Source organism: Drosophila obscura, unplaced genomic scaffold (genome assembly GCF_018151105.1).
Source record: "Drosophila obscura isolate BZ-5 IFL unplaced genomic scaffold, ASM1815110v1 contig_179, whole genome shotgun sequence".
NCBI lineage: Eukaryota > Metazoa > Arthropoda > Insecta > Diptera > Drosophilidae > Drosophila > Drosophila obscura.
The window spans coordinates 2,904,347-2,928,816 of record NW_024542766.1 but is presented as its reverse complement, the minus strand read 5'-3'; the positions used below and the strand labels follow the sequence as shown (position 1 = coordinate 2,928,816).

General features: G+C 47.7%; 3 protein-coding genes across 9 annotated transcripts; 2 read left to right on the top strand and 1 right to left on the bottom strand.

The window, feature by feature from the left end:
* Nucleotides 1-246: 246 nt before the first annotated feature.
* LOC111071978 lies at nucleotides 247-2,239 on the top strand. The gene is made up of 3 exons (XM_022363540.2): nucleotides 247-399; nucleotides 465-1,527; nucleotides 1,607-2,239. The coding sequence occupies exons 1-3, from the start codon at nucleotides 365-367 to the stop codon at nucleotides 1,715-1,717; spliced, it is 1,209 nt and encodes a 402-aa protein (XP_022219232.2). The 5' UTR covers nucleotides 247-364; the 3' UTR covers nucleotides 1,718-2,239.
* LOC111072002 (transport and Golgi organization protein 1) lies at nucleotides 2,028-7,387 on the bottom strand. The gene is made up of 8 exons (XM_041592401.1): nucleotides 7,099-7,387; nucleotides 5,193-6,982; nucleotides 4,715-5,132; nucleotides 4,214-4,653; nucleotides 4,012-4,144; nucleotides 3,315-3,939; nucleotides 3,148-3,249; nucleotides 2,028-3,095 (listed from the first exon to the last, which is right to left on the bottom strand). The coding sequence occupies exons 1-8, from the start codon at nucleotides 7,256-7,258 to the stop codon at nucleotides 2,324-2,326; spliced, it is 4,440 nt and encodes a 1,479-aa protein (XP_041448335.1). The 5' UTR covers nucleotides 7,259-7,387; the 3' UTR covers nucleotides 2,028-2,323.
* A 358-nt stretch (nucleotides 7,388-7,745) lies between these two features.
* Nucleotides 7,746-24,022, top strand: LOC111072001 (serine-rich adhesin for platelets). Of its 7 annotated transcripts, none has more exons than XM_041592228.1 (9): nucleotides 7,746-7,806; nucleotides 9,675-10,738; nucleotides 17,454-17,656; nucleotides 17,730-18,048; nucleotides 18,114-19,013; nucleotides 19,084-20,405; nucleotides 21,199-21,255; nucleotides 21,563-23,159; nucleotides 23,240-24,022. In XM_041592228.1, the coding sequence occupies exons 2-9, from the start codon at nucleotides 10,042-10,044 to the stop codon at nucleotides 23,887-23,889; spliced, it is 5,745 nt and encodes a 1,914-aa protein (XP_041448162.1). In that variant the 5' UTR covers nucleotides 7,746-7,806; nucleotides 9,675-10,041; the 3' UTR covers nucleotides 23,890-24,022. The 7 variants fall into 7 exon arrangements, with proteins under 7 accessions (XP_041448162.1, XP_041448166.1, XP_041448164.1 ...); XM_041592230.1 differs by lacking the exon at nucleotides 7,746-7,806 and adding an exon at nucleotides 8,596-8,701 and having other exon boundaries at nucleotides 23,243-24,022; XM_041592226.1 differs by lacking the exon at nucleotides 7,746-7,806 and adding an exon at nucleotides 8,596-8,701.
* Nucleotides 24,023-24,470: the final 448 nt, after the last annotated feature.

Below are 24,470 nucleotides of genomic sequence, written 5' to 3'. Positions count from 1 at the left end.
TGAAACATTCCCGAAAAAAGAAAAAAAATGCGTAATTTATGGGCTTAATAATAATATAAAATATTTATATAATAATATGGGCTAGTAATTTAATTAAGACTTAACCAGATAGACCTGGAAATTTTGCTTATTGTTTTTTGGCAAAACAAACCTGCAAACATAAAAAAAAGCGGGGAAAAAAGCCAAACGAAGAATCCTCGCTTCCATCAGCCAGATTTGACGGGAAAAATGCGGATTTCGCTGCACTGATTGCGCTGTCAAAAGAGCTTTTTGTTTTGTTTTTCATCAGCTGAAGTAATAAAAAAAGACATCTATGATTTAGAGTGTTCTAGTTATGTCTGAGTGAGCCACAAACATAAGAAGGATGAGCATTATACGATTAAACGACGACTGCCTGTTGTGAGTTTGGGAATGGAATCCTCTTCCTCCCGCGGTCAGATCGCCAGAATAACATTTGCTTTTAGAAAAATTATAGGGTACCTGGACTTTAATGAGCAGATGGATCTGTGGGAGGCCACCGAGGACACAACCCGCCTATGCTCGGCGGTGGCCTATACCTGGTCTCGCAAGTTCCAAAACTGCTTGTACAGGGAAACGTTCGAGGGCCGATTGCACACTCTGGATGGCTTTCTGGAGAGCATGAAGGGCACATTGAAGCATCTGACAATCACCTACCTGCCCGAGGATCAGATGGAGCGATTTAGCAGGCACGTGTTCCCCAACATGCGCGTCCTGGACTATATGGCAGACGAGACTGACGACTGGGTCGACGACTCGGACATCAAGATTCTTGTGAATTGTTTTCCCCAGCTGGAGTCGCTCAAATTGACTGGCATGTGCAAAGGCCACGACCTCTACAAGATGAAGCACATTCGGCACTTGGACATTGCTCAGTGCTGGAACTTGAGCTGCGAATCCATTGAGAACGTCTGCGAGCATCTTCGCCTGCGTGTGCTGTGCGTCCAGTGGCGCCGGTCGGAGGAGAAGACGTACGTGGGCGCCATTAGCAAACTAAAGGAACTGGAGGAGCTGGAGGTGGAGGTGGTACAGCAAGAATCCATTCCCCAGCTGATGCGTCTGCCCAAGCTGCGAAAGTTGCGCATCATTACCAATCACGAGTGTGAACTGGTTATGAATATTGCACAGTTGCGTGGCAGGGACATTGTGTCCGCGTCCTTCAATGACAGCATCTGGCTGTGGACAACCAGTACCTGGACGCCGTGTCGTAATCTGCGCAAGCTAACTATCATCGATGACGAGGGCTGCAGCTGGGCAAAGTTCAGAAAGGTTATTCTCTGCTTTCCGCTCTTGGAGCAGGTGCATCTGGAGAATTCGCGTATTTTCGACACAGCCGACGAACTCTGGGACCTGGTGTCCATTTGTCCACACCTCAAGCGACTGGCCATGTCCCACTACATTCTATACAACATATTTTTCAAGTTCGATGCGGCCAGAATGGTGGCCGTCCTGGACAAACGGAAACAGCCCCTGCTGCTGCAATGCTTTGAAACCAGCGCTGAAGATATGGTAAGTAAATCAAGCCTGGAATATATATATATCTTGGCCCTAACGATTGCACACACTGTCCTCTCGCCCCCCCCTTTAGGTTCTGCAGCTTTTCAAACATCCCAAATTGAAGATTTCCTTTGAGGCTCTAGAATATAGTCCCGTTGCTCCGGAAGCCATCGAGCTAGAGTTTCTGCCGCTGGATGCGTGAGTAGCAGCAGTATTAGTCATGGATTTTGCTCAGCTACGTAATGGTGAATGTACATAAACCTTTGATAAAATGAACTGCAAGTGGAGAAACATAAACATAACATAACATAATTGTGATAGCTTCTGAAAATCTAAAATTGCATTATTTATAGCAACCATCGCAGCGACTTTATTCTTTTATCCAGCGCCCAAAATATGTATTTTAAGTGGGCTTTTGATTTTGGCTGCTAGATTCCTGAGCATTCTCTTCTGCTGCATTCGTTTGTGCGCAAACTCAGGGAATTGGTTACAAGAAAAAAGATCACCTCTTGTGGTTTTTGTCATTCTGTTTAATTTGCTTGAATTTTCTTCGAATATCATTCACCATTGAGCCAGTAAATTGCTGTTGCTGTTGTTGTTGTTGTGGTCTCCCCTCAAGTTCGCTTTGTGGACTCACGTTCGGGTTCGGAGGAGCCAGTCGGGCCGCCCCCACTTTTCGGTAGTCGTTGATTAATAAATATATTTGAACTAGTTTTGAGTTTAAGCAACTACTCGTACATAATATACTTGGTAGGATGGTAGGATTTGGTCGGTACACCCCGCCGTGAAGTACAAAAATCCGCATCTCTCATACTTCGCTGTATGTCCGCGAACCAGCCCCCGTTCCCGTGCCCGTTCCCGTGCCTGTTCCCGGTCCGTTGCGGTGTCCCGACGCCACCGGGCGGGGACTGGGCGGCGGACTGTAGTCCGTCTCTGTGTCGTGCCGGTAGTTGTACCGACTGTCCGAGGGGGAGAGCGAGCGATATGTGCGAGGCGAGTCCCTCGAGTAGGAGTCGCGTCGTCCCCGGCCCCAGCTGCCGCTATGCCGGCGACGGCGATCATCCTCCTCATCGTCGTCATAGTCATCGTAATCGCTGTAGTCCGAGTACCTTTCACGGTCACGATCCCGATGGCCGCGCGGTCCAGACGCAGCCGGCGGCGGCGAGCGCATGCGACCCAGCGGCGGTGGACGCGCCCCACCAGCTGCTGCTGGCGGCAGGAATGGCGGCGGCAGGCCCATAAATGGTGAGAAGGGAGCCGCCAGGAATGGCAGTGGATTTGGCATGTTTAACAATGGCGAGCCCGGCAACGGCAGCGGCAATGGCGACGGTGCTGTGGTTGCCTTCGACTCGCCCCCATTCGAAGAGATGGAATCGGCTGCCGCTGGATCACCACTGGCGGCCATGGTGGTCAGCTTGCGTCGCAAGCCGGCGGCCTCGGCCAGCGCCTCTTCACAGCGTCGCTCCGACTGACGCGCCGCCAGCCAGGACTCGTGCGCCCGATTCTCCAGTGTGCCCATCTGGGCCTTGTGTGAGGCAATCTGTGCCTCAATCTCCGCGCGCAGCTCATCGTTTTGAGATCTACAGAAGGAACACGTTAGCGAGCATCACAGTGGACTGTGCCGCGACTCACTTGAGTGTCTGAATGTCGTTCTTCATCAGCGTCTGCGTCTCCACGGTGCTGGCATTCTCACCCTGATGCTGCAGCCACTTGGTCTCCTGCAAGCTGAGTTCCCTGCAAAAACGGAAGTAAATTAATGATATCTGTCCCGCCATCTCCCACCCCTTCGATTGAGCTACGTTTTCAGTTCGTTTTCCTTTTCCCGAAAGTATCCGGAGAGCACTTCGAGACGCGTTTGCGCCTCCAGCTTGTCGCGCTCCGATTGATTGAAGTCCTGCTTCAGCTGCTCCACATCGGCATTCGATTGCTTCAGCTGACTCTCCAGCCGGCCCTTGTGGACCTGCTCCTGCTCCAGCTTTGACTGCAGATTGGCAAACTTCTTCTGGGCCGCATTCAGCTCGCCGCGCGTCTTGGCCGAGCTGATCAGCTCGTTCACATTCAGGCTGGCATCCTTCTTCACAGCCTTCAGGCAGTCCTCGAGGGCCTCGATCTTGGCCAGACTGGTCTGCAGATCGCCGTGCTCCTTCTCCCACTTGCTGGTCAGATCGAGGATCTGGTTCTGCAGACGCTGCATCTCATAGTTGCGTGTCTCCAGGGCCTTGGCCAGCTCCTGCTCGTTCTCGGCTTGGATTTCGTGGAGACGCGTCTGCAGCTTGGACTTTTCCATATCCAGCTCGTAGTTATCCTCCTGCAGGGCCTTCAGTTCGCTCGTCAGACGCGCCGTGGCCTCGGTGTACGAATACTGCAGCTCACTGTTCTCCCGGCTCTTCTCCGCGAGGCTCGAGTTGATGTCATCAATGATCTCTGTGCACGGGGAATTGCAAGGACATTAGTCTAAGGAGCAGGCGGCGCTCCCAACTCCCAGCAGATACTCACTTTCCTGTTCGTTTAGCTGCCGCTGCAGCTCATCGGCGGTGCTCAGTATGGCATCATTGCCATTTTGGTTGCCCAACACCTCCGATAGCATTCGGTTTAGCTCTAGCCCAGCCTCGGCGGCTTTATCCACGTCCTTTAAAATCGAAAAACCAACGGTTAAGACATTCAATGGGAAATAAACACCTTGCGGATGCAGTCATACCCTCTCCAGGGAGACAACCTGCTCCTGCAGCTTGCCCTTCTCGTACAGCTCCGTCTCCAGCTGCCGCTTGAGTGCGGCCACCATGTCATTGGAGCCAAAGGAGTTGTCCTCAATGCTGGCCAGCTTGGTGCGTGTCGTCATCAGGTCGTTCTTAATGATTAGATTCTCCTTGTGCGACGTCAGCAGGCTGCGCTCCAAGTGGTTCAGTTTCGAGAGCAGAGCACCCTCCTGGCTGCTGTTGCAGAAGCAGTAGTAGCCAAAGATGAAGAACAGCGACGAGGCGGCCGCAATGACCACGCACAACAGCAGCTGGCTGTTGTCCACCAGCTTAGCGGCCAGCACCTCCACAACGTTGTCCAACGAAATGGTGCGATGGCAGTGCTCATTATCGTTGGCCTGGTGCCGAGCACAATGACCATTCACATCGGCAGGGGGCACTTCTGCAAAAGGCAACCAATGAAAATCACTGGAAAGGAGACAGAGTTGGCCGCGCACACTCACCTTTGGTGGGCTTTTCGCCCATGCCCGGGTACAGAATTCGCTGCAGTTCATCGCTGCGGCGCTCATCCGATGGCACATTATCCTTCGATTTGGATCCCTGACTAGAGATGAATGTGTTGACAGTGTCGACAATGGTGGCAAAGAGTCCACCGCCGCCATCATCCTTTATGGCGGGACTTGTTGTCGAGGGCAGGGCCAGTGGTTCCACCGAACCAACTGCCGCGCTCTCCGAAGATACTTCTCCGCTGTGTGGTGCTGCCGTGGGTTCATCATCGACAGCGGCGTAGGGTGCTTCGTAGGAGGGTGTGGGTGTAGTTTGCTCTGGCTGTTGATGATTGGATTCCTGCTGCTGCTGCTGCTGCTCCTCCGCTTTCTCCTGCTGCTGCTGCTCCTCCGCTTTCTCCTGCTGCTGCTGCTCCTCCACTTTCTCCTGCTGCTGCTGCTCCACCGCTTTCTCCTGCTGCTGCTGCTGCTCCACTTTCTCCTGCTGCTGCTGTCTCAGTTGCTCGTAGACTTGCTCCTGCTGCTGCCTCAGTTCCTCCTTCAATTTCTTCTGCTGCTGCTTCAGTTGCTCCTCAAATGTAGCCTGCTGCTCCTTCTGCTGATTGTAATAATCATTTGGATTATCTCGCGGTTTCTCCGCTTCTCTCGGTTGCCGCTGCTGCACTGCCTCCTGCTGCTCCTGCAACTGTTTATAATACTCGTTTGGATTGGCAAAGTTTTGCTTATCGAAAAGTGGCGGCAGGCCAACTGAGGGCTCTGTTGCGACTGCAGGCACGTCCTCGAGGCGACTGGCCGTGGCGCTGGCATCGACATCCACCAGAGGCTGTGCTTCTGTGGCATCCTCAACCTTGGCTGTCTCTGGCTCGCTTTGGACTGGGATCCCTGCTTGTTGTGGTACAACATTTTCTACATTTTCCCTGAATGTTTCTGGAATCGTTGGCACTTCCAACCTTTCGGCTACCACCTCCACTGATGGCGTCGTTGTTTCGGGCACCTCCTTTGGTGCAGCAATCTCCTGCACTGTGGGTGTCGTTGTTTCGGGCACCTCCTTTGGTGCAGCAATCTCCTCCAACTGTCTTTCAGTTGTGGCTTCCCTTGGGGCTTCCTTGGAGGACGCAATCCCTTGAAGTATAGATGGAATTGGCTGCTCCGTTGCGGGTGCCTCGGCCTGTGGCTCCACTGTCGTTTGCTCTTCAGTTTTTGGCACTTCTTCTACACTACTGGGGGGTGCACTCTTATCTATCGTTTGCTCAACCAAATTGGGCTTCAGTTCGGATGTTTCGCTCACATTAATTGGCTTTTTATCGTTTGCTACTTGCTCGTTCAACGTTTCGTTATCTTTGCTATCTATTTTCAGTTCATCGTACTGATCGACTTCTTCGATGTCGTCCTCCTCGTAGTCGAAATCATCAGTGTCGTCGTCAATATCAGCGTTGATGGCCACCGGTGCAACTGTCACTGGCTCTGGCTGCTTAACTGCAGACGCTGCTCCAGTGGTTGCCGCCTGCTGTGGGTCATTGGGTTCATTCTCCACCTGTTGTAGCTTCTGAGGTTCCGTCACTGCTGGCGCTGGCTCTTTTTGGGCAGCTACTACTTTCTCTGGTTGCTGCTGCTGCTGCTGCTGTTGCTGTTGATGTGACTCATTCGATTCAGTCGTTGGTGCCACCGGTTGTGGCTCTTTCGTGTCAACCGCTGCTGAGGCTGTTTGAGATTTCTCTGCGTGTGGGACGACCTGTTGATCCTGTGTCCTCTCGGTGACAGCTGGAATCGCCTCCATGGGCAGCCGAGTGCCATCTACCATCTGCACAACCTGTGACGACGCTGTTGGAACGTCGGGCACCTGTTGGTCGTTCACCGTGTCCTTTTTCGTGACAATGGCATCGCCTTTTACATCCAGCGGGCTGGTTGTAGTCGTTGCCAAGTCATCGGCTGACTGAGAGGCATTGGGAACGGGCGGCTCTACCTCGGTTGCCTTCAGGGGGGCTTCTGGTGGTGTGATGGCAGGTGCTGCAGCGGGTAGTGGACTACCTGGCCCAACCACTGGCACTTCATGCTGCAATTCCTTCTCGCTGACAAGGATCCTCTCCTCCAATATGAACTCCTTGTTGGCATAGCCACGACGTCCGCCGATATCCACGCCCCAGAGCTGCTTATTCGTGCCAGCACTTTTGGACAGAATGCGCACTGGGGTGTTGATCTTGAAGGATAGCAGTCCCTTGCCGCCTGAGCTGTACATTATCTTGGTTTTGCCCATGGAGATAATACCTAAAACAAAAGCCGGATAACGAAAAACATGTTAATTATGCAATTTCCAGTTGGCAGGGCACCTTCCAGCAGATTACAAAATCAGATCAAAGGCCACTCGCTTATTGTCTACTTACGTTCACATTTTGGGTCAGCGCAGAGTCTCTTGTCTGAGAGAGTCGTCGTCGTCTCTGCGGCCCACGTCGTTGGAAGACAGATGCAGATTGTTAGGCCGAGGAAAATGCACAAATCTCTCAGCATTGGGTGGAGTTTCACGTTCTCGTTTGTCAGCCGCATTTTGCATTGTGTGTGGGGCGCACTTTAGTGTGGAAAATTGATCTTAATTCCTGCTGCACAGCTATTTTTTCTATACAATTTTTTTTTTGTTTTAGCTGAGTTGGCTTTTCCAGCTGCTTATTAGTGTGACCGTGGATTTATCTCAGAAATATACCGTAATAAATATATCTTTTTGTACCAAAAAAATACTTTTCGATATAAAATCCGTTACAAAAGTAACGGTTTAACTTACGAGTTTTTAACTTACAGGCACACGATGATTATTATTCACACGATGAAGTAGAATCATTGTTGCTACGGTTTCCGTAAGATAAATGTGGCTCACACCACGAAAAAAGAGGGGAATTCACCAGCCCCGAACAAAGTGACCAAGCCGAAAAATACCTTTATATACCATGATAAAATAAAATACTTTTTGCTCATCAAAGCAAATTTAGTGCTGGTGGTATATTTTATCAATAAAACCGCGGTCACACTGGTCAAACGGGGAGTTTCGCGGCTCGGACGTAACTTTTTTTTTTAAAACCCCAACGCAAATTTAGTGCTAAGTAAGCGAGCATAAATGTCAATTGAATAACAATTATCTGATAATAATTGTACTACCTGTGTGTATGTGAAAAAAAAACAATGAACATTCTGCGGGGGAGAATATCAACAGTGACCTTGAAGTCGAAGTTTTGTTTGGATGTGTGTACGCACTCCACTGTACAAAATAACTCGCAGAACGTGCCAAACTCTGCCGCAATATCCCCAATATTCGAGGCGGCTCGTTCTCAAATCAAACTCAACATTATTGTGTGTTTAGTAGCCTACAGAGTACAGTGCAGAGAGAGGAGTGGGAGAGAGCGGGAGAGGGAACCGCATGCAGTTGTTGTTGTTTGCCCGAAATTGTGTTTAAAAAAATAGTTCTTCTTGTAATAACAAACAAATTAATATTCAGTGTGGAGTGTGTGTGTGTGTGTATGTGTGCACTTGTATATTATGTATAATTTTATATGTATATACTTATTGTTTTGATGTTGTATGTTATTTAAGGGAGCACACGTGGAAAGGTTGCCAGACTGGAATGGGTCTTAAGAGTGGTTTATACGTCGCCCTGATCTTGTTATGGAAACAGACGAAGTCTGATTAAAGTTATTATTTCCTTTAACGATAACCACCTAGCTATCAGATAGGTGACAGAAATTATTTATTTTAAATAAAGAGGTTTTGCAATAGTAAATTACAAGCAGCACTAATTTCCGCGGTTTAAATCAAGTTGTTTACCTGTTTAAATAGAGGGGTGTTTAATGGGTTAAGTTCGCTCACTCATCACTCATGAACGTAACGCTAAAATGAGCCAGTTCGAAAAATGGATTTATAAAATGTGATTCGGGTCGCGGATGCCTAAAAGTTAAATGGTTAAATGAAATGCAAGCTGTGTTGATAACTGATAATCTCGTGGTATGCAGGCCAATAGAAATTAAAAATCCCATCCTTTCGGCCCGAAAGCTGGCCACAATTGTGTAACAAAGTGGGGGGAGGGATAGAGAGTCGACGAGTTTGTGTATAAAAATGCGCCAAACTCTGAGTTGGCCATTAAATGCCAAAGTGTAGAAAAGCAAATGCACTGAAAATGTGCTGTGAGAAAGTATGTATGCAAATCGAAGATATATATATACTATATCCTATCCATCAATCGACTGCTGATAAAATACTATCTATCACAATTGAAAATCGAAAACTCCATGAAGTTTCCCACGCAAACAGTGACGTAATTTTCGTATTTATTCTTAAATACTGCCTTATAAATTGAGTTTTGCATGCAACAGGGCGCGTGTTACACACACACACATAGCCACACTACACACACACACACACGCAAATAAAAACAAACGCGTGAAAACAAAAAAATACGGGAAAATGCAAGAAATCGCACGGCTCTCTCCGCAAATGTAAAAGCAAACAAATACAATAACAATTAGGTAATTTTTTTTTTTGCATTTTTGAGCGGAGAGAGGGAGAGGACAGCTAACGTTTACGCTCTCTCACTCATGCTCTCTTTGTCTCTTTCTATTGTATTCGTTTGCCTTTTGTTTTGAAAAATTACATTGGACAGTGGGCGATAAAGCGTGCAATGTAGAGTGTCGCGACTAATAAAAAAAAAAAAATAATATTATAAGCTAATAAGCAAATACAAAGAAGAAAATAAGAAAATATCTTAAAAGCTAAATTATTCAAAATTGTGACCAATATTCTTGCCACTAGTTCCACTGTGCCTGTAGCGGTGGAAATTTTTTGAGCGGAAAATTTTTAGTGTTTTTTGTTTTCTGTAAAGTTCTCCTGATTAAGCGAGCAAAATAATGTCGCCCTGACTTGGATCCGGAATCGTGCGTAGAATACAGAATTGTGTGTTGATTTTATATTCATTTCGCAGTGTGTTTCACATAAGCCATCAAATTTCATTCAAAACAAACCCCCAAAAATGTAAAAACTAAAACGACACAGAGGAGAAGCGCACGCACACAGACACACGGAGGACACTAAAGGTGGTGCCGCACACACACATACACACACACACACTGTAAATAAATAAAGTGATTTTGATGATAGACATCGGAAAACTACAACAAGTTCGAGCCATCGAGTAGAACAACCAACTGCAATAATTTTGATAAAAAAAGAGCAACGCCGACGACTACAGAGAATCGAAACAGAGCCGAGGCAGAATAATACCTTTTGCCTCTCCACATAATTCGACGACCACTTGAAGCATACCCTGTAATCTATTCTCTGCTCAGAAGATGATTACGGGCCATGAAACGGAGCCAACAAATTCAACGCACTTTGCGCCAACAGAAGCAGCCGCCGTCGCCGTCGCCGCCGCGGCCACCGCCACCGCCACATCTGTGGTGGCCCGTGTAACGGAAACAGTGACAGTGGCAGCAGAGGCAGAGGCAGAGGTTTCCTCGCCGCCGCCTCCCGCCGCACCAGCAGCATCGCCAGAAGCGGCAGCCGAGGGTCAAGCTGTGACAGCTCCACCATCGACATCGCTGTTGCTGCTGTCCCCAGTGGCCGAGAGAACCGAATTAGCCGAAACAGCTGATGGCGCTGCAGCTGCAGCTGCGGCGGCGGCTGCTCAGCAGCCATTGTCATCGGTGGCACCGCGAACGGAGCCCGCATTCGACGTTCAGATGCGTACGCACCAAAGACAAAAAATAAAGAGCTATCACGATGCAAAGCAGACAGCGGTATGGCGCACCGACTCACTGGTCTCCAATCCCAGCTCGACCATGTGCCCGGACTCCGCCCTGACACCGGCAGCGGCCGGGGTGGTGGTGGGGCTGCCCATGAGAGGTGTCGTCCTGTCGACGGCGCCCAGTATATTGCAGCGCAAATCGTCGGACAGCTCGTTGGCGGCTTCCATACCGCGGCGGGTCTCGTTTCCGGACAACGCGCTGGTCACCGGCTATCTGGAGCCAGCCAATCCATGGAAACAAGGTGAGTGAAAAGTACTCTAATTGTAGGATAGTGTAAGATGCGAGGGAGCAGCCCCGATTCTTCGTTAATCGATAAATGTCCGTAGACAGCGCTGCCCATTTCCGGTTCCCCATTAAATTTCCCACTTCTATGAGCAATTTGTCATTGTACAATCGAGTCGCGGACACACAGGAACGTAACCGTGCCCCGGGGATCTTATCGCTGCTAACGATACAACGATCGATCGTACAAACACGGAAGCCAATTGCGAGACACTTTGTTAGCACTTCTCATTTATTACACACTTCCTGTGATTTAATTCAATTAAAGCGATGGATTTGATTGCTAATTGAAATGCAATGCAAGACGAAGAGGAGATACAGATCATCCGACAGCTAATTGAGATACAATTCAAGAGCAGCAGCAGCAGCAGAAGGAAAAGCAAAAGCAGAAGACAGATTTCATTGCGAGAGATCAGAGAGATAGTATGGGAGGTGGGCAGAGGAAAGAATGGTGTATACCCACCCCACCGCATACTTGTCGGCCTGTGGGTGGGTGGGTACGGGGCTGCCAAGTCGATAAAGTGCGCAAAATATTTATTTGCTTTTGAGTGAGTTGTGAATGGGGGATGGGGATGGGGGATGGTTATGGCGCTGCTGCAGTCGATAAATACTTGCACATCCCACACACATACATACATACATACATACTTACGTGTAGATGCCACAACAAACTGTTGCTATGCACAAAGGCGCCATTTGTTGTTTGTTCTGTTCTCTGCCCATTCAGGAAGAGCAAAAACACAATCATACACGTGTATGGGACATGCAAAGAACCTGACAGTGATTCTGATTCCTTCCTGAAAACCTCATTCTTGGGTTGCGCTTTGCGAGCGAGAGAGGGGGGGAGGCCTGCAAGAAATACGCTTGGAAATAGGTGCAAAAAATAAATACTAGTGCTTGGGATCATATGGTATAGATCATCCTATGTCTGGATCCATTTCGATAAAGCTCTTAAAAAAGCACCTTTTTATACGATTATACATATATTGTTCTGGCCCACCCCCACCGCCACATTTTATGTGTATAGGATTTTAGTTATTGCTTTTTAGTTTTCTCTGATTTTGTTATTTGTTATTTTCACGTCAGCGATAAGGGAAAGAAATCGCTGATAAGATTACGGTTCAGTTCGTATTTGCTTTTATTGCTTTGCTTTGCTTTGCTTTGCTTTTGTTTTTCTTTTTCGGTTCATTTCCAGTTGTACTGTGTGTGCATTTGCTTTTGCGCACTCTTCACATTCCTCCTCCTCTTCCTTTGATTTCTTATTGTATTTGCATTCGCATTCGCATTCGCATTTGTATTTGTATTTGTGCTGCTTTTAGCCGGCATTGCTTTTGCGCTCTGCTTTGACGCTCTGCCTACGGCAATCTTAGGCTCGCTTTGTGCTCGTCATTTGCCCGCCTCACGTCGAATTGTCTTTGAATTGTTGAAACGATTACGGTTGTTAAAGTACCCTCGGTACGCGTCGACATCAAGGGGTATATTATGTGTTTGTAAGAAAAAAAATAGAGCTTGACAATTTTAAGATGCTGACTATCTCCCAAACCAACTAAAATCATTTCGATCGGAGTGCATAATAACCAATAATCTACCTAAAATTATGCAATTAAAATTAGGTTAATTTTTGTTTTAAGTAAATCCGAGTATAGGGTATAAGCTAGTCCAAATATCGCGAAATATCTAGCTACTGGCTTGTCTTTTTGTTTGTCTCCATATTTACCTGTGAGTGGACACACACACATACAGAAGCATATGTATGTAAATGATATATATTTATGTTTTTCTTGTACAATTGTTTGCTTATTTCGATTCGATTCGATTCGATTCGTTTCTTGTCTTTGTTTTTATACATATCTTTGTGTCTGTGTGTCTATGTTTTTGTGTTTTTTATTTTGCCTTTGGTTTGTTCTTACTCTGTCCATTCGTTCGTGTGCGCCCCACTACGAGTATGTGATGTCATCGTTTGTCATTTAAACAAAAGCACAAAAGCCCACCTCCCCCCGCCTCATTTAGGAGAAGACATTATGACAGACAGATAATGAAGGGAAGAAAACAAATAACTATAAATTTACGTTTGTGCAAATACACAAATTCCGTGCATTTCTGTTGTTTGGCGGGGACCAATCGATAACAATTTCTGGGCTTGTGTTAGGGTTATTTTATGGTTGAAAAACTAACCTTGGTTAGCTGAAATACGCGTATACCCCGCCGTATATTCTTCGTGTTCCTGGTATGAACAAAAACCCTCTTACATAAAAGTTAATAATTATAGCAACACTTGCAGTGCAAAAATGTCACGAGCTCGATTAATGCTTGCTCGCTTGTTTCCCGATACAAATTAATTTATGCAATTCCAATTCCAAATCCAAAAACAAAGCAAAGCGAAGCAAAGAAAGGGAAATAGAGCCAGATCCGACATAACAGACTTACGGATACAGAAAAGAACATACATACATAAATACATATATTTTCTGATGCATGGAGCAAGCTTTTATATTTTTGCAAATAAAGCAAATAATTTCATTTCGAATTGAAATGTCAGTCGCCCCATCAAAATATGTTTAATGACAATTATTGAGTGCGTGAGTTCTGGCTTGAGGCGCGACCGAATTTATATATTTATTTGTCTGGCTATAGACCCGAGACGCTTATCTTCTTGGCCCGTAATACCCTGCCTCTCGATTCGGCTCTAAGTTTAGGCTTCGATAATGACAAACGAGCGTCGGTCATGCCGTCAGCCAATTTGTCAATTCAAGTCAACAGCAGCAGCAGCAGCAACAGCGGCAGCACCGCCGTTCGATATCATTAATGAGATAAGAGGAATGATACGCGATACGTTTTCGAAAACAGGTTGGAAATGCAGAGAAGAACAACGAAGGTAATTCGCTAATTGAATACCCTGCACTCAATTCTGATTTCAATTTGGGAAAAATCTTTGGAACCAGCGAAATGGATTCAATACAAAATACATCGTTCTTTAATTCTCCATCAGGCTACCCTTCGTTCCGAATCCGCCTAATGATGATTCTTGCAGGAGTCTAAACCCCTTTTAAATACCATATCCAATCAGGCATAGTATCATTTGGATGTGCGTGTTTTTTCCAGCCTTTTTTTTTTGCTAAACAAATTAACAGCTTAATGCCAGCTTTTGTGGTCGATTGTCTTTTGGGGTTCCTCTCTCCTGTTTGTGGCGATCATTTGAGCGTTTTTTTTTTGTATTTACTTGTGTTGCCAGTCCAAAATCAACACACAAAAACACACCCGTACACAGGCGGCAAGAACAAGTTTCCGACATTGTAAATGTTTAGCAGTAAATTAACAGCAATTTAATTGAACAATTTTGCTGCTTGTTGTTTCTAGTTTTTTTTTGCTTTTTTTTTTTGCCCACCTTTGCATTTTCTCGTACATTTGACTTTAGCTTTGACTTTGCGTGAGAGACGACGTCAGCACAGAGCCCCAGAAATGGCACAAAAATCAATAGAATAATAAAAAATTGAAAAGGCATTTAATAGACGCAAACGTAGACGTAGGACAGTGGCACGCGATTCAACAATGTCTACAGAGAATGACTTACAAGTACCCCCCGCCCCAGTCCTTCTGTTACACTGCGAATGACGTTGCTTCTGCTGCAGCAAAAATTTCTCCCGAAGCGAAAGGATACACCACCCACACATGATGCCTGAAAATAATACCAACGCATTATTACCTACTTACTATGTATTATCGGACGGCAATTCTTCATTTCTCTAATGCCAGACAGCAAAGAGCAAACAGAAGCCAGTGGGAATAGTCAGCTCAGCGATGACAAATAAATTAAATTTAGGTTTCTTTTTGCATAAAATTCTCAGGTGGGGATTGTGGCTTGTTTTTGTTTATATTTTGTGTCATTGCCCAAAACGAAATCATTAAAAATAGATCGCAAACAACAATTTTTAATAATAAATAAGTGCCTGTGTTTGCATAACATTTTAGGTACATTATAAAACTGGTCGCGGTACCGCACCAAAACCACCTTTACTTTACCTAACAAGAATGAACCACCAAGAGGCAGAAGCGAAACAAAAAGAAATTATAGTTTCCCCCACAAGGCATACGTGCGACGAGTGTAAACAATTTGTACGGACGGAAAGGATTTCGTTTCTTTTCTGATAAAGGCAGCAAATTATGGAACAATATTTATTGATAGGAAGTGGATTTATTTGACAGGAATTTAAACTGCCTTTATTGTTCCCCATGTCGTTCAAACATAATTCATTTGGGGATCTATGAATGGTATATTTTTCACTATCTTTCAGATCGATCACCTTATACTTTTTACATTATCCACGCGCAATCGAATGTAGTTTATTTTTCATTTCAAATTTGTTTATTTTCCATAGTTCTTTCTAATCTGGTAATACCTTTTTTCTTTTTCTCCTCTTCCGATAAATGCCAATCTACAATAATAAATAATTTAATAAATTGAAATTATTTGAAATGATTTTTAACCCCGCAAAAAAAAAAAAGGAAAGCAACCCAAAGAAAATGTCACTTGGTCGTCACATTGTCTGCCCCGATTCGTGTCGCTGTGTGAATTCTTCATAAATCTCTGAATATTCTGAAATATTCGACTCAACGCTAATGAATCACTTAACAGATGTTCAATCCCAAGGCACCATTGGGGGAGGAATGGGGTGTGTGTGTGAGCAGCGGAACTATTATATAGATGGAATAGATTCGAAAAACACTTTTGAGCTCTTGCCAAGAAAACGAAACGACGAAACGAAAAGAAAATCTTTTTTGCATTTTGAAGTCACAAAGAGATTTTCTTGACAAAAAATTGCCCGTTCTACTACGAGTGTGTGTGCCCGTGTGTGTGTTGGCAGCATCAAACTTTGTGGCAGATCTAAAACGAATCGTTTAATTCCCTCTAACACCGATGTGACTAGATAATGCAATGATAGATTAATTTGTTTACGTTTTTCGAATTCGAATTCGAATGAATTTTACGGGCGTATCGGTGTCCCTGCCGTATTTGTGTTCGTGTTCGTGCCCGTGCCCGTGTGTGTGTGAGTGTGTGTGGTACTATTTATAAAAAAAAAGTGCACTTGGCATTTGGCACACATCTCGTTTTGGGGGTTTCGTGTTCTTTGGGTATTCTTATTGGTAGGTTTATTCAAGATCAGTTTCTCGCTTGTTGAGATTCGCTATTATCATTATTGTCTCGCATTTATAACCGTGGCTGAGCAAACTCTTTAAAGCTCAACCCATTTTTGCTCGCTGGGCGCTCAAAGGTAATTAATTAATAAAGGTCTCCAAAAATCAAGGTCTTTCTATTCATTTTTTAACTTTAATAATGATCAGGCAGTAATTACATGAAGAAAAAAAAACTAAAATCGATCGTTGTCCCTTTAAAAGACTTCTCTCAAAAAGTGCCACCCCCCCATACCCCACTCCCATAAAATTGGAGCCTATCTTCTGTATATTGTAGTTTCTATATTTAGTTGCCACCAAATGATAGACAGACAGTCAGCCCCCCGCCCCCGCCGCAAGAAGCGTCTAACGCGAATGAGTTGCAAATTACAAGTTCACGATTTCATGTCATCCAACCCCCCGCCAGTTTCAGTTTCAGTTCCAGCCGCAGACCCAGTAACAGGCAACAAAATCGTTTGGAAATTGCCGCCGCAATTTCATTTAATTTTATTTTTTTGTGTGGACAATTTGTCTATGTCGTCCGTCGCTATATGTTTGATGCCCGACGGCGGCAAATTGTTGATGACGACTATGGCTCACAATGGAAGAGGATGAGGAGGAGGAGGAGGAGGAGTAGTGCCTGGGTGGGGGGGGGGTGCATGGAATCAAACACACTCGCACGCGCCATAAGTTCCAGTTATTTGTCATTATTTGACCATAGAATACGAGTACATATAATATATGAACATATCTCGTATGAGACTTGATTGGGCGGCAACGTAAGAATCGGAAGAGTCCGACGACGTCTACAAGTTTATTGACTCAACAACAATTTGTATAAATTGTTGTGTGGCATTCGTCGAATCGATACAGATATCATCTTTGCAATTTTTAAGCGCTCTTTTTTGATGTGTACGTAATCATCAGAGGGAGACAACTTTTTGATCAATTACGGTACGCTTTGGGCTTACGAGCATTCAAATGCTGCGTCATGCACATGACATGCAATAGGTTTTCACATTCTCGTACATTCTCTTTTCGGTTTTTTCGCTTGTGCGTCCGAGCATAATTCTCACAGCAATAGCAATCACAGCAATGTAATAGGTTTTCGCATTCTCGTACATTCTCTTTTCGGTTTTTTCGCTTGTGCGTCCGAGCATAATTCTCACAGCAATAATAGCAATAGCAATTACAGCAATTTAATAGGTTTTTGCATTCTCGTACATTCTCTTTTCGATTTTTTTGCTTGTGCGTCCGAGCATAATTCTCACAGCAATAGGAGCAGTCTTCCGACTGCTTGCTATCCCCTACGCTTATGGGAAATCTAACCAAAATGATGACCAAATGTGCCACCTACTCTTTGACTTACATTTTGAAACATGAATTTTCAATTCATTTCAATTCCCCCCCCACAAAAAAAATGCCAGATCATAGATGCTACAAGTAATTCATCTTTCAGATATTTTGATCTTAGATTTCTACAAAAATCCATTGCATTTTTGCAGCCTGCCTAGTGAGGAGCATTGCCGAGATCGTGGATGAGTATGAGCAGTCGTGTCAAAAGCATAGCAGAAAGCCGCTAAAGAGTATATTGGATCACCTGCATGGCCTGGATCTGACGCTGCAGGCGCGCCAGCCTCTGCTCTCCCTCAAGGGCAATCAACTGGAGCCCAACGATTGCGAGGCCCTCGAGGAGATATTCAAAAGGGTAAGGGGGTGGAAAAACCCTATAGATTGAATTTCATTCGAGGTAGATTTATTGTTTTACTCCACATTCCCAGATACAATATAAGACCATCGATCTGTCGGAATGCAAGCTGGACGAGAGCTGTTTGAGCCCGCTCTTCCAGATGATCGAGTACTATGAGGCGGCCTTCGAACTGGACATATCGTACAACAAGGAGACGATGACCAAGCGCTGCTGGGAGCTGTGCGCCTACATGGTGGAGCGCAGCCAAGAGCTGCGGCTGCTCAATGCCGAGAGCAACCAGATCACCCGACTGGGCGCCGAAAGCCTGGGACGCGCTTTGGAATCCTCCAATGTGCACACGCTCAAGCTGGAACACTGCGGCCTGAGGGGACCGCCACTCACCGAACTCTGTAAGCAAATGAATGATGGTTTTGGCTACCATTTCTTACCTAACCTTCCCCTTGAATTGTTACAGGCCGTGGGCTACACAAGAACAAGATGCTGAAAGAGCTGTGGATGGGCTACAACGATCTGGACTGTACGGATGCCAAGCACATAGCCGATATGCTGCGCTACAACCACAGCCTGGAGCTCATCGACATAAGCAACAACAACATTCGGGACGAGGGCTGCAAGTATCTGGTGCAAGATCTGATCCTGCAATCCACAGAGCTGGAACGTCGACTGGGCGCCCTGAAGCGTGCGCGAGCCATCGAGGTGGACGAGTCCCTGGAGACGGCGGACTACAGTCCGTCGTCAGTGTCCCAAACAGAGACGAACTTTGGCTTCTGTGACCATGTGAAAGATGTCGTCGACAAGGCCAGGGGCGGCGGGGAGTCGACTGGTGCTGGCGAGCCATCTGGAGCTGTGGAACAGCCATTTGCATCCGCGAGCACCAGCGAGCCAGCTGTGGGTATCCTCGTGGAGGTGGAGAACGACAATGAGGACGACAACACCGAAGACGATACTGTGCGCACTCTGAAGAACTGCAGCAGCAGCGGCGGCGGCCAATCAATGCTGGACAAGCTGCTATCGATGAATAGCGACAGCAGCAGCAGCATGGAGGAGGCGCCATCCACCGACACACTGGCTGCCTGTTGCTCTGAGGACATAAGCGAGATCAGCAATGAGATATTTGAGGCAAGCAGCGGTAAGCAACAGCAACAGCAGCAGCACCTGCAGCAGCAGCAGCAGCAGCAGCAACAGTCGGCAGAAGCAAAAGAAATTAATGAAGGAGCAGCAGCAGAAAGCTCGACAGTTGTGGATGCCACAGCGATGGCTTCTGCAGCTGAGCAGAGCACAGAGGAGATGCAACAACAACAACAGCAGCAGCAGCAGCAGCAGCAAAGTTCCCAAAATGAACGCAACTTATGTGGTAACTACAGAGGAATCCAATTCTAATTTATAAATTCTCCATTAAAGTTTTATTCTTCTTTTTCTGCCAGATATTACTCCCTCAACAGAGGCTAAAACCGTTGAACCGAAACCCAATGAATCCTGTGTACAGAACAACAACAACAACAACAACAGCAGCAGCACTAACCAAGCAGCAGTTGCTGCGCCACAAAATGCTGAAATAACGGGGACCAGTCCCAGTCCCAGGCCCAGTCCAAACGGCAGCTCCACGCCACCAGCAGCCATCTTTGAGGTAACCGCCGAGGAGAGCGATTGCTGCATCAATGGCGGCGGCAATGGAGTGGCGGTGAGCGGATCGCGACCTCTCGATGTGAACAAGAACGCCAAGAGTGCAGGCGATGACTTTGAGGACACGCACAGCATGGACTCGGCGTTTGAGAGCGCGTCCGAGGGCGATATTAGCCGCCATCTGCCAGAGGAGTTTAGCCGTTTGTCCGTGTCGCTCGAGAGCACGCGACTGGACGATATGGCCAAGGAATTGGGTGGCATTGAGACGGCCACCATTGCCACAGAGTCTACAGAGTGTCTGCTGGTGGCAGAGGAGGCGGCGGCGACGGCGACAACGGCTGCGGCTGCGATTGCGGCCATCACACCCACGCCGGCCATCAATGATTCATTCCAGCAGCCGAAGGTGACCATTGCCGAGGAGTGCCGTCCAAGCACATACTGCTATACCGGGCCCAGTCCCACGCCCACGCCGCCACCGCCTTCAACATCGCCGGGCGGGGCAAGCATCGGAATGCGACGCACCGAGTCCAGTTGCGCGTACCTCAATCAGTCCACGCGCAACTGGTCGCACAGCGCGGAGAGTCTGTGCAGCGATACATCGCTGGATGGCAACAACAGCAACAACAGCACCGCCAACGATCCCGATTACGCGGAGAAGATTACGAAGAACGACACACTGTCCAGGCGTCAGCTGGCGGAGGCGGCCAACCTCGAGGCAGCCAATCGGCCGCCCAGCGGCCTGAAAGCACTCACCATGTGGAACAATAACCTCACCAAGGATTGTGCGGGCAGCGTGGCGGAGCTGCTGGAGAAGACCATTTCGCTGGAGCTGCTCAACATTGGCAAGAACTGTCTGTCCAATGATTTTGTGAGCACCATCAAGGAGAGCCTCACCAAGAACACGACCCTCACAACGCTGGGACTGCAGAGCGCCCATCTGAGTGCCAAGGGCATCGAGACACTGGCCTCCATACTCAGCTTTGGGGGCAACAGCAAGCTGCAGCGCATCGATATACGCGACAATAAACTAGAGGTCGAAAGTCTGAACATAATCGCCGAGGTGCTCAAGTCCAACAAGACCCTCACACAGATCGACATCAATGACGAGCCCAAGCGTCTGACGGTAGGTTCACTTTAATCTCGGCTCACTCTCTCTCTCACTCTCTCTCTCTGTACCATTCCTCACATGGCCAAAGAATTACTCATGTGTTCAGCGCTCATCCGAAAGCAAAGTAGAAGTTGAGTTTTGTTACGTGTTGCCTTGGTTTCAGTCTCTCAATTGTTGTAAAGCAAATATGAATGCGATTCTTTAGAGATTCAGTAGAACATTTAACTATATAGTATATCAAGCGTTTACATGAGTCCTTGAAGCCATGAATCCTTTGGCAAGGCTTTGTCTATAATAAATATGTAATTTACATTGGGTTTCCATTTATCCATGTCCCAGGCTTAGTTTAAACCAGCTGTCGGCGCGGCCCTGTATTACAGTGATTGGCACCAATCCAATGTTCCGTTTTGTCTGCTGACACACTGCAAGACATGTGAATGTGTGCGTGCTGTCCACTGGTTTGAACATAGGCGTATAGTTTCTAGCTGCATTGTTTTCTCGCTTAAATTTGCTTTACAATTTGATTTGTGGACATTGTTCTGTACACTTTTATGGTACATTTATTAGCTGTATCCTTGCAACAGTAAATTTGCAAGGATATTTTAAGTTTCGGCCAGCCCGAATCTCTAGCATTTAACTCCTAACTGTTTTTGTATTGTGTTGGATGGCCGATTGCGTTGGTTGGATCATGTGTTTGGGACTTTTAATTGAATCATTTTCATTTGTGGACACCGTGTCATCGTGTCGCTGTCGCCACGCTCTCTCCTCTCTATCTCTCTCTCTCTCTCTCATCATCTCTCTGTTAAAGTTGCCCATAGTGCCGATAGTAAATGTTATACCGGCATCGCCATTGCCCCAGGAGTGCGTAAGTAGAAACCCACATCAAAATAAATGCTCCTCTCTCTTGCTGCTGCCTGCTGCTTCTGTTGCTGTTCCTCTCCTTTCTGCCACACTTAAATGCTTGGCCTCAACAATTCTGCCATTAACAAAGCCACCAAATCGCACACATTCGCTGCCTGGTTCCGACTCCCTTTCCAGAACTAAAAACACAAGCTAACCGTGTGACTGGCACCAAGTACTTTTAGGATTTTTATTTGTATTAATTTTTGCTAAAGGATCCCCCCCCAAACTGATTTTGTTTTCTTTCTCTCTCTCTCTCTCTGTTTTTGCAGATTGGCAGCGATGCACATTTGGACTACACGCGAGTACTGGGTACAGTGCGGTCCATGTGCTCCAGGAATGAGAAGATGCAGGCCCAGGAGCTGGCGGCGGAGAGGGCGGCGATTGTGGGCGGCGCCGGCATCAACAGCACTGGCAGCAACAGCGGCAACGGCAGCAGCAGCAGCTTCATCAGCGGCATTCGGTGTCGCGGCGGTTACTACTTGGGCTCGCGGAAGATCTCACTCACCTGCCAGAGCAGGCCGTTTGTGGACGCCAAGACAGGCACTGTGACGTCCGTGGCAGCAACCGTCGCCATGCCAACATCGGCCGCCGCCCTACTGGAGGTGAAACGGAAGACGGGCACCCGTCTCCGTTCGCCGGGTCCCAGTCCGCCCACGATCTCGCCGTCGTCCTCGCCCAATCGCAGCCGCTTTCATGTGTCCCGTGTGGCGGAGGTCAGCAGCAGCGGCAGCGGCAGCAGCAACAGCAACAGCATCAGCAGTCCGCTAATCTCGCCGCTCGCCCAGATGCCACCCCCGCATCCGCCCACGCCGCGCACGGCCAGCAGCTGCATGTCCATACCGACCATCGGTGGCTGTTCGCCCAGCGGCAGCCAGAGCAGTCTCAATGCGGTGGGTGTGGGCACGCTGCCCACGTCGAGCTCGCTGCCGGCCATGGCCTCGGTAACGTCCTCGACGCAGACCGTAAAGCGGCTGTCGGTTTCGCCCCGGTCCCGCTTCCATGTGTCGCGCATCTACGAGGATCCGCAGGTGCCCATGGCCAATCGCCAGCTGCCACCCATTACGCCGCACACGCCTCCCATCGATCTGCCGCCCACACCGATGCTAAAGTCGTCCCGGAAGGCGGTGCAGCTGTCCGTGGCGCTCGAGGCAGCAGAAGCTGCTGCTGCTGCCACTGCCCCGAGCACCACTGCAGTGTGCATCAGCAGCGTAGTGATTGTGGAGCCAGCCGTAGACGAGCCAGAGGAGAGCGACGCACAGCGAAACAGTACAAATGCCGACGAGGCTGCGGGACAGAAACTCTCTCCGCATTTCTCCCACAACTCCCCCATTTCATCCAATTCGTGCTCCACATCGCCCGGCAGCAGCATAAGCAGTGGCAGCAGCACCAGCAGCAGCAGCATCAGCACCAACGCTTGTGCCAGCATCAGCAGCAGCAGCAGCAGCAGCACCTCCACCGACATTACAGACTCCATTAGCTCGGGCCCACCATCCGGATGCACGGAATCTGCTGTGCCCCGGACCTGTCCGTTGGCCGTATTTGGCGACAATGATATAACCCTGACCAAGGAGTCGGCTGCTGTGGTTGCACTCTCCGCCGCTGTGCCAGTGTCAGTTCCAGTGGCAGTGCCAGAGGCAGAGGCAGATGCAGAGACAGCACCAGAACCGGAGCCGGCGCCGGTCAGCAATCCACAGCCAGCAGCAGCGCGTTCCCGCAAGACCTCGTGGATAGCCAATCCCTCGGCGGTGGACAAGCTGCTGACCCTGTTCAGTCCGGGCACGATATTCCAGCGCAGCTCCTCGCCAGAGCCAAAGGCCAGTCAGCAGCAGGTTTCAGTGCCCAACACCGCCCCGAACAACGCACAGAGTTAGTCATTCAGATCCACAAGGATTACAGCAGTTGATACATGGTTTTAATGCATTTATTATTATCCTTTCCATTGACAGCAGCAGACGATGGCAATGCGACAACCCAAACAACCATTCTGTCGGTCACGCGCAAGAATTCGCCCTCCTCCTGGACCTCTCTGACCGGCGGCAGTCACTGCTCCATCTCTAACTCCAACTCCAACTCCAACTCTAACTCCACCTCCAACTCCAATTCCAATTTGGACAGCGTTGCTGGCACAGGCAGCTCCTCATTCCTGGACACGGCCTCGCGTCAGTTGCGTGACTTCAGCAAGCAGGTCTTTCGGCAGAACATTTCGTTCAACAACAGCGGCGATGGTGCAGCCAGCTCAGGGCCAGCCGCCGTCCAGTTGGATGGGAACGGAGCAACAGGTACGCCGACGACGACGACAACAACGACGACCACATCGTCATCGAGTAGCACAGAGTCGGCCTCGCCGCCCGAATGCAATGCGGCTCATATGCCGACCAGCCTGAAGCGCCAGCTGAAGGAGAACATCTCCCCGGAGCACACCATCAACGAGGAGACGCTGCACACGCTGCAGAAGCTGTCGCGAGTGGAGGATGTGCCACCCGCAGACTTGGGCGACATTGAGATTGTGATGTACAGCGAGGTGGTGCATTGCCTGCCAGAGGAGCAAAAGCCGAATTCGGAGGCGTCGGAACAGGAGGCCTCCAGCCTCGTTTAGGAGGAAACGCACAGAACTGAGTAGGATGATGATCGTGATCGTGATCGGCTACTTACAAACCAACATATAGGACCTAAGCAAATTAATCGTGTGCAATTGACAATGTTGAGCGGCAGAGAAAATGGAAAATGGAAAGGAAAACCGACTAAAGAACTAAATAACCACCCACCCAGCATTCCCATGGCGCTCCTTTGAACCGAAACCACCCCACCCGCCTTGAATGTGGACGGGGGGCCTCCCCACGAGACCCCACTGTAACTGTTAACAGAAAAAACAACAAATATGATGATGAAGATGATGAAGAAGAAGAAGTATGTACACAAGTTATTAGCTAACTTTGTTTTATTTTTGGTTAAATTCGTTTTAAGTTTAAAAAAAAGAAAAAGAAAAGAAAAGAAATACTTATCGACCAGAAAACAAATTACACACACACACACAAGAGAAGAGAGAAAATATAAATATATTTTAATTATGAAACCATGAAAACTATATATGATACATGTGTATGGCATATGAAATGCGAAAACTAAACTGGATAAAACTTCTATGAATGTATAAAAACAAATAGAAAACCAACCTGT